General features: G+C 39.1%; 1 protein-coding gene across 5 annotated transcripts in view; it reads left to right on the forward strand.

Annotated features, from left to right (window-relative positions):
* Nucleotides 1-13,306, forward strand: part of SH3KBP1 (SH3 domain containing kinase binding protein 1) — a 213,010-nt gene that overhangs the window by 169,842 nt on the left and 29,862 nt on the right. For all 5 annotated transcript variants that reach the window (XM_085050989.1, XM_085051006.1, XM_085050998.1 and 2 more), the window contains 2 exons: nt 8,078-8,179; nt 12,125-12,176. In XM_085050989.1, the coding sequence (XP_084907115.1) occupies nt 8,078-8,179; nt 12,125-12,176 (154 nt within the window). The remainder of the gene's footprint in view (nt 1-8,077; nt 8,180-12,124; nt 12,177-13,306) is intronic.

Below are 13,306 nucleotides of genomic sequence, written 5' to 3' on the forward strand. Positions count from 1 at the left end.
GAGCTGAAATAATGTCTAATTTCTGAGTATCTCTCCTGTTTCCTTACATACAATGTCGACGTGACAGTTTCTTAGTAGAGACTTGGGGCTTATGGATAAATAAAAATTTTCCTGTTTGACTTCTTAAGATTTAAAAGATGCAGCTGGCATTATCAGATGTAAGGTTCTGTATGGCTTGGGCATGAGAACGGACAGGAGCTGGGAAGGATCTGTGCAGGATTTGGGGATTGGGGCTTTTGGGATAGGTTAAGGATTTGAGTAGGATAAACCCCTGGGTTAGGGGCCATACAGAGCCAGACTGGGAGGTTTCTGTTCATGCTTTTCTTTTAATATTTCATCATCTATGCATGTTTGCAAGAAGTATGTAAAGGGAAAATGGATTTTCTCCAGGTCTGCTTCAGAAGATGAGTTTATTTTCCATTGGACCATCTCTTTTATCTAAAGTTTCTGCCTAGGAGTACTTGATTACTGACTAGATGCTTTAAATCACAGCCATTCTCTTTAAGAGAATTTAACAAATTTTTCACTGTACTGTAAGGTCTCAGTCCCAGTAACTGAGCTTATAGTAAATAAAAAAACATGATCATTTGGAGAAATCCTAGGTAGCACAATGTGAATATAATGTAAGCCTTTAGAGAGATGCTTTCATTCATTCATAGGTATTTTACCAAGTTTTATGAGAATTGATGAAGATTCTAAAATCAATTCTTTTCTAACTCTTAAAATAGAATTGGATTTTGAGAATGATCTGTCTTGGTTTTAGCACTGTGACACTGAATGTAACACAAATTTATAAAGAAACATATTTTAATATTATTAAAATGCTTTTTTCACCCAGATTTAACATGATTTTGTCGTTTCCCCCAGTGCCGAGGTTGTATTAATGAAGATCATGTGTTTTTAATAATGGTTTGGAAATCACAGAACCTGTCCAGTAGCCTTCTCCAGTGTTTGTGAGAGTTGGGACCTCTTGGTCCCAGTGCTGCAGTCAAGCCTGGAGACCCCACAAGTGCCCTGAGTGGGTGGGCTGAATGGCAGAGGGCTTGTCCTCCAGATTTGTCTTTCTATGAAGCCTTCAATCCTCAATTTCAGAAGCCTCTGTGTGTTACATGTGTCTCTGTGTGTATGCTCCATGTCTTGAGCAGTCCATTGACACATTTTGTTTGCATTGAAGGTGGTTTGTTTTTCTTTAAACCATGAGGTTGGCTAGCAGTTGTCAAAAGACTTCTGGAGGGAGGATTGCAGGGGGGTTAGCAGTAATTTAATGGGGGCTGCCAGCACAGTGGAGGTGACACATGAAAGCTCCCAGTGCAAGCAAAAGAGGGATTCATGGCTTTCTGAATAATGCGATTTTACCAGCTCAGCATTCTTCTTGATGAGAACCAACTTTAGAAGGGCAGAAGGAAGGCAGAGGTTTAATGAATACGAATGTCAACTGATGGGATTGATTTTTATTATTAATATTTTGTAAGGAACATATGAGGAATATTGGTATTAATATTTTGTAAGGAACTATGTTTTCTAATGGAGATTTCAAAAAAATTTTTACTTTTTCAAACCCTGCACCATTATGGTGTATCTCAGTACAGATACTACAGTATAAGCTTCACATATACTGTTCTGGGGGCCTGCTTTTTCTTGTTCTTAGTGTTGCTTTCTGTCCTAGCTGCAATGATGAAATCTGTGTGATGAAACGTTTCTGAATCAAAAACTTTTAATTAAAGAGCTGAAAAATCAAGCGGTTGTGGGTTGATGCCTAAACTATAGCATCATATGTTAGCAGTATTGCAAAGTACCATCATGTTCAGAGGACCAGATTGTGCAGCAATCAGCTGCCTCAGAAAAACAGAAGTCCTATTTACAGATGAGAAGATTGGCCTTTTTCAGATGTATTTCTTCAAGAGTTTACACAGCTGCAGTTCAAATCATGGATAGGAGAGAAGATAAATACGTAGCTTATTACTTGGTTTGTGACCTTGGGGAATAGAAAAAGTCTCTCATTTACTTATACTGACAAAAGTCTTCCTCTTCACTAGGGGCAGCTTGGAAGGTAGGTTAGGGAGGGCTGAGATGGACTTTGGCCACAGCACTCCCTGAAATAATCAGTCCTTCCAAAGGTAGCAAGGGATGAGTGGACTGGGTGCTGCCTTGAAGGCCTGGCTGCTTTGGAGGAAAAGACAAAAAACATCTTTGCCCCTAAAGTAAGTCAAAAGCACGGCTGCAGCAGTGGATGCCTGCTTCCTCTCAGACTTCCTTGTATTTTGGTAAAACTGCAGAAATTGCTCAGCTGTTGGTGGCTTCCCAGAATCAGATGTCTGCTAATGCTGGAGATAGCAATCCTGATGCACTTTTAGCTGGCTGCAGTGATGATCGAGATACAAACCCAGTGAGCTTCTGAACACCTTGTAAGGAACATTAAATACAGAGCCAAGTAGCTACAGGTTTTTATTTGAGAGATTAACAGTCGTATAGCATACAGTAACTCTCCTGTAAGTGGCTTCAAGAAAAGAAAAGAGTAAAAAAAAAACAAGAAGGGTAAAAAAATGCATAGTACTTGGAGGAAAATGCACAAGTGTATGTCTGACATTTAAATTATAGTAATCTTGCATGCTTTATTGACTACTGGCAAAATAATGAAAAATAATCCAAATATTAGAGTTTTATTATAAATATGTTCACAACCAGAAGTGCTGCTTTGCATTTTCAGCAGAAGTGTTGGTTGCCTTCATGATCATGCCTTCCTCTGGGTCACTCCTAGAGTGCAAATAGCAGTGTGGGCTACAAATAAATCCATCTCTAATAACCAAGTCTGCTTTTTTAAGAGAGAGAGCTTTATATGAAATAAAAACCCCTCTGTCTTTGGGGCATATGAAACTCCAGCCTCCTTGGAGCAGAGGGAAAGGCTGTGAAGCCATGAGCATTTCCAGCAGGGAGAGTTCAGTTGGGTTTGGGTAGTGGCAAATCAGTCACCACCAAGCTTGTAGCTGGGACACATCTTGGCATGAGAGACACATGTCACCTGCCAGGTACAAACTTGAACCTTTTAATTTCATAGTCTTGAATGTGTTGTCAGGTACTAAAGGCAATAAAATTAGCAGGGGATTGACACCTCTGCCTTATCCACCTCCGTTGTCACCTCTTCGACCAGCAAAGAAAACCAGTGATGGTGTTTGAAGGGAAGTTTGTGTTCTTGTCTGGAGAGCAGCTGGGCTCCTGCACTGGGAGGTGACATCACCAGTGTCATGCCAGCAGTGTCTGTCTGGGTACAGCTACTTCTGGGCAGAGGGGACAATTTGTTAGGCTGAGGTGCATGAGGTGCTTCATGCTGGCTTTTTGTTCAATCTTCGGCTGTTTTCCTGTTGAACTGAGAGCACCGAGGGAAGGAGCAGCACAGTGTTTGCTCTACTACAAGAGCAATAGTTCTGCTGCTTAGAAAACCTTTAATGTGGGATACTGTGTGCATAAGAGACCAAGCAATGTCATGATTCTTTCACCCAGAAGAGGAGAAAGCATGACTCTACTGTTATATGGCTTTTCTTTGTCAGTATGAGAGTGGCTGCAGGATGACTGCAGTTGCTAAGAGGTGACTAAACCATGATCTTATGTGGTCAACCCTATTTATGTATCTCACTGTACTTTACTTACATTCAATAACAGCATGATAAACCTGATGCTCTGAATGGAAACTGTCTTTGCCCATGTTAAAGTACCTCTGCATGGCTTTTGGCTGGTCTCTCTACTCATGTACCTCTCTCTTCCCCCTCTTCTCTGTCAATACTCTTTTAGTCACCACAGACATAAGTTTCAGAGTGGAGCTGTGTTTTTACCTTTCTTGTCTTACCGTTGGTTTGGGACTGTATTTTGTTTTCTTTTTTGATGTTGTTTCAACATTCTCTTCTGAAAAAAAAGGTCTGTTTTCTCCAGATGATTCCCTCTTCCAATTTTATTCACAGCTTGCATTTCTCACTGCTATTTTAATGAAGAATAGTTCTTCTTATTCTTCACTTCAAGAAAAGGACTGATTTTTTTGACTTTACTTCTGCATACTCTTAAAATTCTTGGCAACATGTTGCCAAAAGCTAGCGATATTCTGATTTTCTAGTAGTTGCCATTTCTTCCACATTTAGCCTTTCTTCTGACTTACATGTTTCAGCTCAGACTGACATTTTAGTACCTTATATTTTGTGTAATATTTATTTCTTATAAAGTTTAAACATCCCTTCTCAAAAATTCCTCAACACATCAGTCTTTCCCTTCACTATGTTTTGTCCAATTCTATGCCTTAATGTTTTGCACAAAATGAACATTGCTAGTAAATCCAGTGTATTCAGTATTTTATCCTTTTTTTGGGTACTGCTGAGCTCGGAATTAGAAGGGATGTCAAATGGATGTGACAGCTGGAATCACACCCTGCCTTCCCTGGGGCAGGTCCAATGGGCAGACCAGGGGCAGACAGGATGCATGGCATGGAGGATTCCCTATCATGCTCTGCCTGGCTGGACACAGTGACTGAAGGGACAGAGGGCAATGGCAGCAAGCTCCTGCCCAGCACAGCAGGAGCTCTCCTCTGTGGCTGCCCCACCTTTCCAGGTGCCCTGGTGTAAGAGGTGTGAGGCTGTCCCAAGGTTCAAGCAATTGGACAAGAGTAAAAGGCCTCAAGTTCTGCCAAAGGAGTTTTAGATTAGCTGCTAGGAAAAATCTCTTGATCAAAGGAGTTGTCAAACTCTGGAACAGGCTGCCCAGTGAAGTGGTTGAGTCTCCATCTCTGGAGGTATTTAAAAGACTGTAGATGTGGCACTCAGGGACATGGTTTAGAGGTGGACTTGGCAGTGCTGGAATAACGGATGGGCTTGATGATCTTAGAGGTCATTTTCATCCTAAACTGTTCTATGATTTTACTTCACTGGAAATGAGTTGTATTTTTATGAGAAAATACCAAAATCTACCTCAAGATATTTAATTTCTGTGTTTCATGAATCTGCCTCTGCCTGAACAATTAAAGCAGGCTTGCAACGTGAACCATCTCTAAGGTCTTTGATTGCACTGTCACTGCAATGAGAACATGGGTATAGTCTCCAAATTAGGCTTTGGTAGGAGCTGATTTTTACAGTAGCTAATGTTGACCCAGCTACCAATAATCTGATGAATTTCAGTACCTGGAGAATCTTTTTTGCCATGTCTTACTCTTCAGTTTTGTAAATGTTTGGGGAGGGGGAGATTTTCTTAAAGGAAACTAAAATGCATTTTTAGTACTTGGAACACATTTGTTTTATAGGACTTTGGGAATATTTCATCATCTGATTTTTGTTTGTTTACATTGTTATATGAGTCTGACAGGATAACGTGGAGATAAAGCAGAGATACATGTGGTTTGTTAATAAAGATTTGTCAGTCATGATACTGGATTGCTTGACAGCTTTTCTATAAAATTTGCATTTTGAAATTACTGCCATTTTGCTGTACTTGAACACATGAACACGAGATATGTTAAAAAAGACAATATGGTTAAGACTGCATGACTGATGGAGAGCTGTAAGAATTGGAGTGGTTTTTGCTCAATGTTCACAAGCAGACACATTGTTTTAATCCCATTGCCTTGATTGCACTTCATAGCTCTGCCCTTTGTCAGCACTTGTGGTAGTTTGTGCAGCTGTAACTCAGGTGCACTTGTGGGGTGGTCTGTCCCTCAATTAAGATGAACCTGCTGCCATCACCTTAGGTTGGCTTCCAGAGGCTGCTGGAGCATGGCAAGCCTGCAGTTGTGAATAGCAGGAGGGAACCACCATGGAGATCCTTCACCAGCTTCATCAGTAGTGTTTTAACTTCTGAAATCGCTTTAGTTTATTCTCAGCAACACATAAGCCTTCCTCTTGCAAGTGAAGTAAATGAGAAAATTAAAGAGAAACTGCCTAAAGAGATTTACTTAGTGTGTGAAAATCCACCGTGGTGATTGGCTGCATAAGCCTGAGCGACAAGCTGGAGAGGAAAAAAAAAAGCAAACCTGCAGCTGTTTCGGATTAATTAATGTGTGACATAAACAGCAGCTTCATGAAAACAAATGAACTTTAAAAAAGCATTGAGCAAAAAAGTCATGTGTTAATAAAATGAAGAAGTAGGAGTAATATTTGTGTTTCCTAAGAGCATAAAAAAATCCAACCTAAAAAGAATATATGTGAAGTCTTGTGCTGTTCAGTCAGGATTATTAGCTAGCACTAAGCTGTGCAATCAGTTGAAGCACAAGCTTTTCGTCTCTGGATGCTTGAATTATTCTTAATATTTTTCAAAATCTAAATTGGGTCATAAATGTTTAGGCAATTTCAGATTAGCGGCATAGGGGGTGGAGAGCATTATAAAACACACCATGTGATAGAACAGTTGAGTGCACTGATTATTAGGCTGTGCAAGTAGATAGAGCCAAGTGGGAGAGTGCCTTCCCACCAGGACTGAGGGGTGCTGGCTCTGCAGAGAGATGAGTATCCTGTACAGTGCCTGCCCATGCCATGCGTGCTTGGCTGATTATCTTGGTCCTCCATGGAGCCCTTGACAGCCCTGCATGTACTCAGTGGATGTTTTGAAAACATCAGCCGTTCAAGAATCAGCCCTGCTCACTGACAAAGGTCTATCAGAGCCAGTAAATACCTCCTAAATAACTGCAGGGAAGGACTAGACAATGTCCTGCCTGCTGGGGGCCACCCTGCTAAAGAGAAGGGAAAATACAGAAGAAAAGCACAGATTAGGCATGAGAAAAAAATTACCAAAAAAAGAATTAAAAAATTGTTTAGTGCCTGCATTACATCAGAGAAAAATACTGAGATAAGAGGGGGAAAAAAGCCAAAAGCACTAAAACAGACATGATGTAAGAAACCAGACTATTTAGCTGCTGTATTTAGTTAGCACATACTCAGGAGACCAGGTGGACTAAATAACCTAAATAAAGAGTCTAGAACAGAAAAACAACTAAAAACCACCCCCAAAGCAAAAAATCAATCCTCTTATTTAATGCTAGTCTGTTTTCTCTCAAATATCATCCAGTGTTTGTGTATTTTAACTTGGAGCAAAACACAAACACAGTCATTGTGAACAATATTTTTGACACTCAGTGTTAAGTACACCTCACTGAGTTAACCTGCATTATTCTGTCATCCATTTAGCAGCTGAAACAAATGATTTTATGGAAATCAGGAAAGGTTGGCCTGCCTGATGTTGAGCCAACTGCAAAAATTGGCTGAAGTGGTTTTAAGACTGAGCAGACAATGGGTGACTTTCCTGTAATTGTGTTTTGGAAAACAACTGAGCTCTTTCAGTTTCAGCTTTCAGGAAAAAAGAATGTGGAAAATCTCAACAGGAAGTGTTCTCTGTGACACACATACACACAAAAAAAGGGAATCTGTAGCACTGAGGACTTAAGGAACAATTTCACCTTTCTCTGAAATGTTGTGGCTTCTGTTACTGTTATTATTCATAACCAAAATAACTACTGTTTTTATAATTTAGATCACCAATGTTACTTACTCACTTATTAATCTGTACATTCTTTTGCTACACACATTGTGCTGCTCAGAAATGCTGCAGAAGAAGAAGGTGATGCCTGATTATTAGTCAGGTGTATAATGCCTTCTTATTTGGAGTGTGATGGAATTTAATAATTCTAGTATGTCTAGCTTTTTTTTGAAAGTATAGGAACTAAGGGAGCCTTTTTATCTCCTGAATGTATGATGTTTAACTAAGTTTTGTCTTTCTGCAGGGTGAAGTCAGAGAGACATAGGGTCATGCGTGCTCAAAATGCTGACTTGTTTAATAGATCAAATGGTGAACTAGCATTTTGCTTTAGACACAGACAAGGTGTTGAGCTCTTACAGCATGTTCATTGTTCTTTCCTAGCTGCTCCACGTGGTAATGAAATGCAGGGTGGATATTGAAATTTTTATCCGATAGATTACCCTGTGAACCTGGCACTCCAGCAAATTGTCATATTCTAGCAAACAAGCAGGACATTATGCAAAAGAGTACTTCAGCTCACAAACCTGTCCAGTGCATAACCATATTGTGGTTTTCATTTTATTTTACTATTTTGTAGGATTGCATTGATGTGGGTTGGTGGGAAGGAGAACTCAATGGCAGACGAGGTGTGTTTCCAGATAACTTTGTCAAGCTACTTCCTTCAGATTTTGAAAAAGAGGTAAGCAATATGTTCTTTCATTTTCTCTTGAAACTACAGAGTTAAAGTTGAGTTGAAAGAAATCCTCTTTCAGATATGTGATTTTGACAAAGTTTTACTTCTGATCTAATAACATAAAAACATAAATGCAAAAAATTCTGGGTTAGAAAGCAGCCATGAAAAGAATATATGGCACTCAAAGTCATATTATGAAGTTTGCTTGAAAGGTTTGATTTTCCCATCCAGTCTCCTCACCTCCACTAAGCTGCTCTGAAAGCCTTCTGTCCTCCAAGTCTGAGAGAAAGCAACTGGAGGTCCCAGGACTAAGTCATGTCATGCAATGATATCCAGAAATCTTAATTCTTTTCCATTATTCTTGTGGTGGAATATGAAAAGTTAGAATACCGTCTGCAAGCTGATGGACAGCAGTAAAGCTCTGTTCCAGAACAAAAAGGTTGAAATTTTAACTGTGAAATTTAAAAAATAGTGAACTTTTGGTATCTCAGAGGCATGTTTCTTTACCTCTCAGAATGACTAAAAAAGAAGATATAAAACCTATGCAGAAGTTTTTCAGCTCCTATTTATTTGAAAAAGATGGCATTGTTATTTGCTGGACAATATTTAGAAATCTTGTGGTTTCCTGGAATAAAGTAATGGATTACTTCCCCCAAAAGTCCATTCCATTTTTAGGAACCTTATGAATCATCAGTGGGATATTACAGGCTTGCAATCAGGCTTTTGATGAGTATTTCAGAGTGACAGTGTAAGCCTTCTATGATAAAACCAAAACTTACAGACGCCCAGCTTCACTCTTTGGCAATAAAATTGGACGCCGAAGGCAAAAATTAAATAACTTGGAAAGCTTAATAAAGCAACTATTAAACAACTCACAGAGGCTAACATAATAATTATTGAAAATGAAAGTAGAAGAGCAGCAAAAACTGTGGGAGATGAAAAGGCAATTCCACAGCAGATTGGATATCCTGGCTTTAGGCCTAATAATAAAAGAAGGTGATTTCTAGAAGAGGCAGAAATCAAAAGCCTTAAGACATAGTGAGCCTGTTATAGAAGAAAAAATCTTTACTGATACCCATTTTTTGTGGTGTAATTATTCAATCTTTTTGAACTTAAAAATTATATCTCTTTAAAGTGATTTTTAGACTACAATTGAATATAACTTCTAGGGTAAATTAGATATTCAGACACTTGGAAATTGCAGCTAGGTTTTCTCTAACTGTGAAGAATAAAATTTTATTAATTTTTGAAATGCCACAGATCTGGCCACTTGAGTAAGTAACTGGTAGGACTATAGACAGTCTGTCTTTGCTTGAATCAGTGCTAAAAGGGAAAGAGATAAATACTTTACCAGTGAGTTTGTCAGGTATTTTCTGATGTGATCCAGAAACCTTGGATTCCATCCCATGGTCTGAAAGTATTTGTTGCCGTAGTTCTTCTGTCTGTTCAACAAAAGCTTGGGATCTCTTCCCATCTCCTTGCTCAGTCCCCAATTTTCCAAGCCTGACACTTTTCCACACATACCTATTTGTTCCAGGCCTTTTCTATTCACTGCCTAGTCCCAATCTCCACCTCTCAGGTGGTCTCCATTACAGGATTTTCCCCTGAGCTCATTACCTGAGTCCAAATCACCATCTGGATTTACTTTCTATTCCTACACCAAATTTCTTTATACGGCTTTCTTTCCTCTCCCCTTCTACTCTTTGTCCCTGCTCTGTAGTTCTGTTCTCTTCTTGTCCAGCCAGTCCTGGTTTCCTTTTTGTTGGCTTAATTTCTGGTCTGTCTCCATCACCTTCTCAGTTATCTCATCCAGCCACAGACCCTTGTAAAACCTTCCTGCTGCTCCATGTTTCCCTAAAGAGTCTTTTAAGACTTCACACTCCACCCTTTCTGACCTGATTCATCTGCCTTTTTGAAACAATGTATGTCCCTCTTCATCTTTCAGTTAAAGCCACTTTTGTCAAATGAGCCATAGGACCCTTTCTCTTTGTGTCTATCTACATTAAGTGCTTTTGTTTTAATCAGGAATGACTTTGTAGTGAATCTGTCACTTGTCCATCTGCATATGTTGTGCTTTGGAGGACACATCTCAGGGGACATAACCTAGAGTCCTTACAGATGAGAACTAAGCCAAAAATGTGCAAAGGGAGTGCATCTCTTATATTCCAACTGCTGATGTATGGACAGTCAGTGGGATCAGCCTCACACCACTCCACAATAAAACCCAAATGTGTATATTGTGCTGTTGGATCCTCAGCTTCAACCATTTCACTCTGCAGCCATCATCAACAGAACTCCTAATGCCTATCACAGGACATTCATTGTCCATCTTGTTTCCTTTCCAAAATTTTCTTCACTTTACTGCATTTACACCTTAAACCATGTTGCCCAAATTCTTGTAGAAGTGTCTCTGAGATTTTATGGGACTCAATGTTTGTGGACAATGGTCCGTGGCAGCCAGGCTAGAGAAGATCATTCTGATCTCCCAAGTTTTTGGCCACAGCTTTCTCAGATTGATGACGGGAGGTGATCTGCTCAGGACAAGATGGTAGGAGAAACTTGAAGGTTGTTGGATGGCAACTTTGAGATTTGAGATGTTAGGCTTACCCAGTCTGTGCAAAAACTGGTGGATTTTTTTCTCCAGAAATGAACACATTTGCTGGATTTGAGAGAGACCCCTTGGAAGGGTACATGGCAAGGACTCAGCCTTCACAGCAGAGCTGCTCTCTGTCAGCACTCAGACCAAGATCTGAGAGCTCTGGGGCAAACACTGAACTAATTACTGCAAGTGAACAAAGCAGCTGATCTTTCTCAAAAGCTTTGGCAAATAGATAGAAAATACTTGGGGGGAGGGCAGGGATCAATAAGAAGTTTGAGAGAAAATATTAGCCTAAATGGCTGATTGAAGTTTGGCAAAGCTGTGCATATCTGGAAAAATCATTTTATTCCACAGTACAATATACATTGCTACATGGCCAGCTATATAGTGAAAGTGATTGTGATCAATCTGTAGCAAAGAAGGGCCTTCTCAGAAAAAGAAGGATGGACATGAAAAAAAATTGGGGTTTTTTTGCTTAGAATTTATTTTCAATAATCTTGATAGTTTGTTGAGGTTTTTTTTTAAGTGAGAGATAAAGTATGTCATTTGATCTAGCATGGTGCTCTACTTGGTTTTGTACTCATTCTAACCTGCATATGGGTGCCAGTGTGCTGTGTGTACATTCATGCACATCAGCACAGGAGAAAAGCCATCACTCCCCCAGCCTGCAGGTGAAGAGAAATTGTTCTGGCACTGCATTGGTAGTCATGTTTCACATTCTTACCATTACAGATCTATTAGGAAGATGGTCATAGAAGAGAGCACAAAAGTAAAAAAGGACAGATTAGTTGGAATAATTTGCTTCATTTCACCAAGCATCTAAAATTCTGATCTTCCACAACTGGACGATCTGAAATATATCATAGTAAATGAATAAAATGTAACCTTTGCTGTGTTTCCTGAATTCTACAGTGTTGCCTCATTTATGTGTCTGAAGATACATCAGGTTTTACCACATGTATCTCGGAGTTTCTTTCTGTTTGTGTTTTTTTCCAAAATGGGTAGGAATATTTACAAGGTTAAATTTTAAACAAAAAGGCTTCTTCGTTAGATCAAAGGTCATGTATTCCTCCAGTCTTAAGGTACATAAAAGGAACTTTTTTAATCCCTCCGCAGGATGTTTCAATTATGGAAATATAAAAATGGTATTTTATTTGTCTATGCTATTTTCTCTCTTCAAATTAATTTTCATGATGTTATTTCAGGAGAAATATGTGACACATCTGTAGTCTCATGACTTGTAATTATTAATGTTAAGCACTTTATGTTAAGCACTTTAACTCCAACCTCTGTATGAATGAGATTTACAGGCCTTTTGAAGCAATCTGTTTTCTTCTGTTATTAAATTTTAGAGACCGAAGAAACCACCACCTCCATCAGCTCCTGTCATCAAACAAGCATCAGGTAAAGTGCAGTTGATTTTGTACAGCACATGTCAGTGAGCATATCTCAATCTAAATTAAGTGTATGCAAATTTATATAGAATTCATCTTATCAAAATTGATAAGCAGGTGTCTAGACAACAACAAATCACAATCAAATTGCAAATAGTTGGTAACCCTGAAAGACTGTGGTGTATGCTTTAAATATATTGCAGTCAACCATTTATACAATTTTAAAATAACCTGTATTGCCCCTTAAGCATTTTAAGACAGAGTAAGTGTGATACTTCAGTTTTTGGAATTTCTTTGGTTCTGTTCCTTGACTAAAGTTGATTGTGTGCGTGTCTTTGCAGTATAGATACAGTATGTGGAGTCTGATAATACCTGCAGGAGGAAAATGAATTCACTACTCTAGATTTATTCTAGAGACACAGAGCTTTTTAGCATCTCTATAAAATAGTGTCATACAGTGGCCTCATCTGAGCTGCAATCTAAGTCTTGCAGATCTGCATGAATGCTGGATCTGGCTGGCTGCTCCAGATTCTTGGTTTAAAATACTTTTAGGCCATAAATTCTTGGGTTTAAATACTTTTATAGCCCTAAGTATGAAACTGAAAGGAGTTACCCTGAATGATTATGTAGATAAGTGTTGCAAATGTAGTACGGGGCTGATTCTGTTTTTCAAACAGATGAGTGCTAGCAAAACTGATTGTGTGATATGTTAGACTGAATTGTGTGTAGATACTGAGAGCTTACTTTACTTGTATTTGTAGTTTTAAAACGACCTCTCAGTACCAATTTTCAAAAGTTCCTGCATGATTTATTTTTATCATGAAACTTTGAAACAGTTAAAGTATCTATGCACTTGAAAGTTCTGAACTCTGAACCAAATTTCAGTTCCATTCATGTGAAAACACGAATCACAAGGCAGGGGATGCTCGCAGAGTTTTCATTTGTTCATTCATTGCAGTTGTGGTGGAAGCCTAACTATGGCTGGAATTCTTTAATCCCTTAAGTCCAGTCAGTTTGTAAAAACTCTGCAGCAGCACTATCGCTTCCCCCACTGCTGGTACACATTAAAAGCCAAAACAAATACATCCAATCTCTTCAGATAGTTTTTGTGTTACTGTGATCAGTTCCACCTTTTGGGGC

The sequence above is a fragment of the Lichenostomus cassidix genome, chromosome 1 (assembly GCF_008360975.1).
Source record: "Lichenostomus cassidix isolate B80296 chromosome 1, HeHo_3.0, whole genome shotgun sequence".
In the NCBI taxonomy this organism is placed as follows: domain Eukaryota; kingdom Metazoa; phylum Chordata; class Aves; order Passeriformes; family Meliphagidae; genus Lichenostomus; species Lichenostomus cassidix.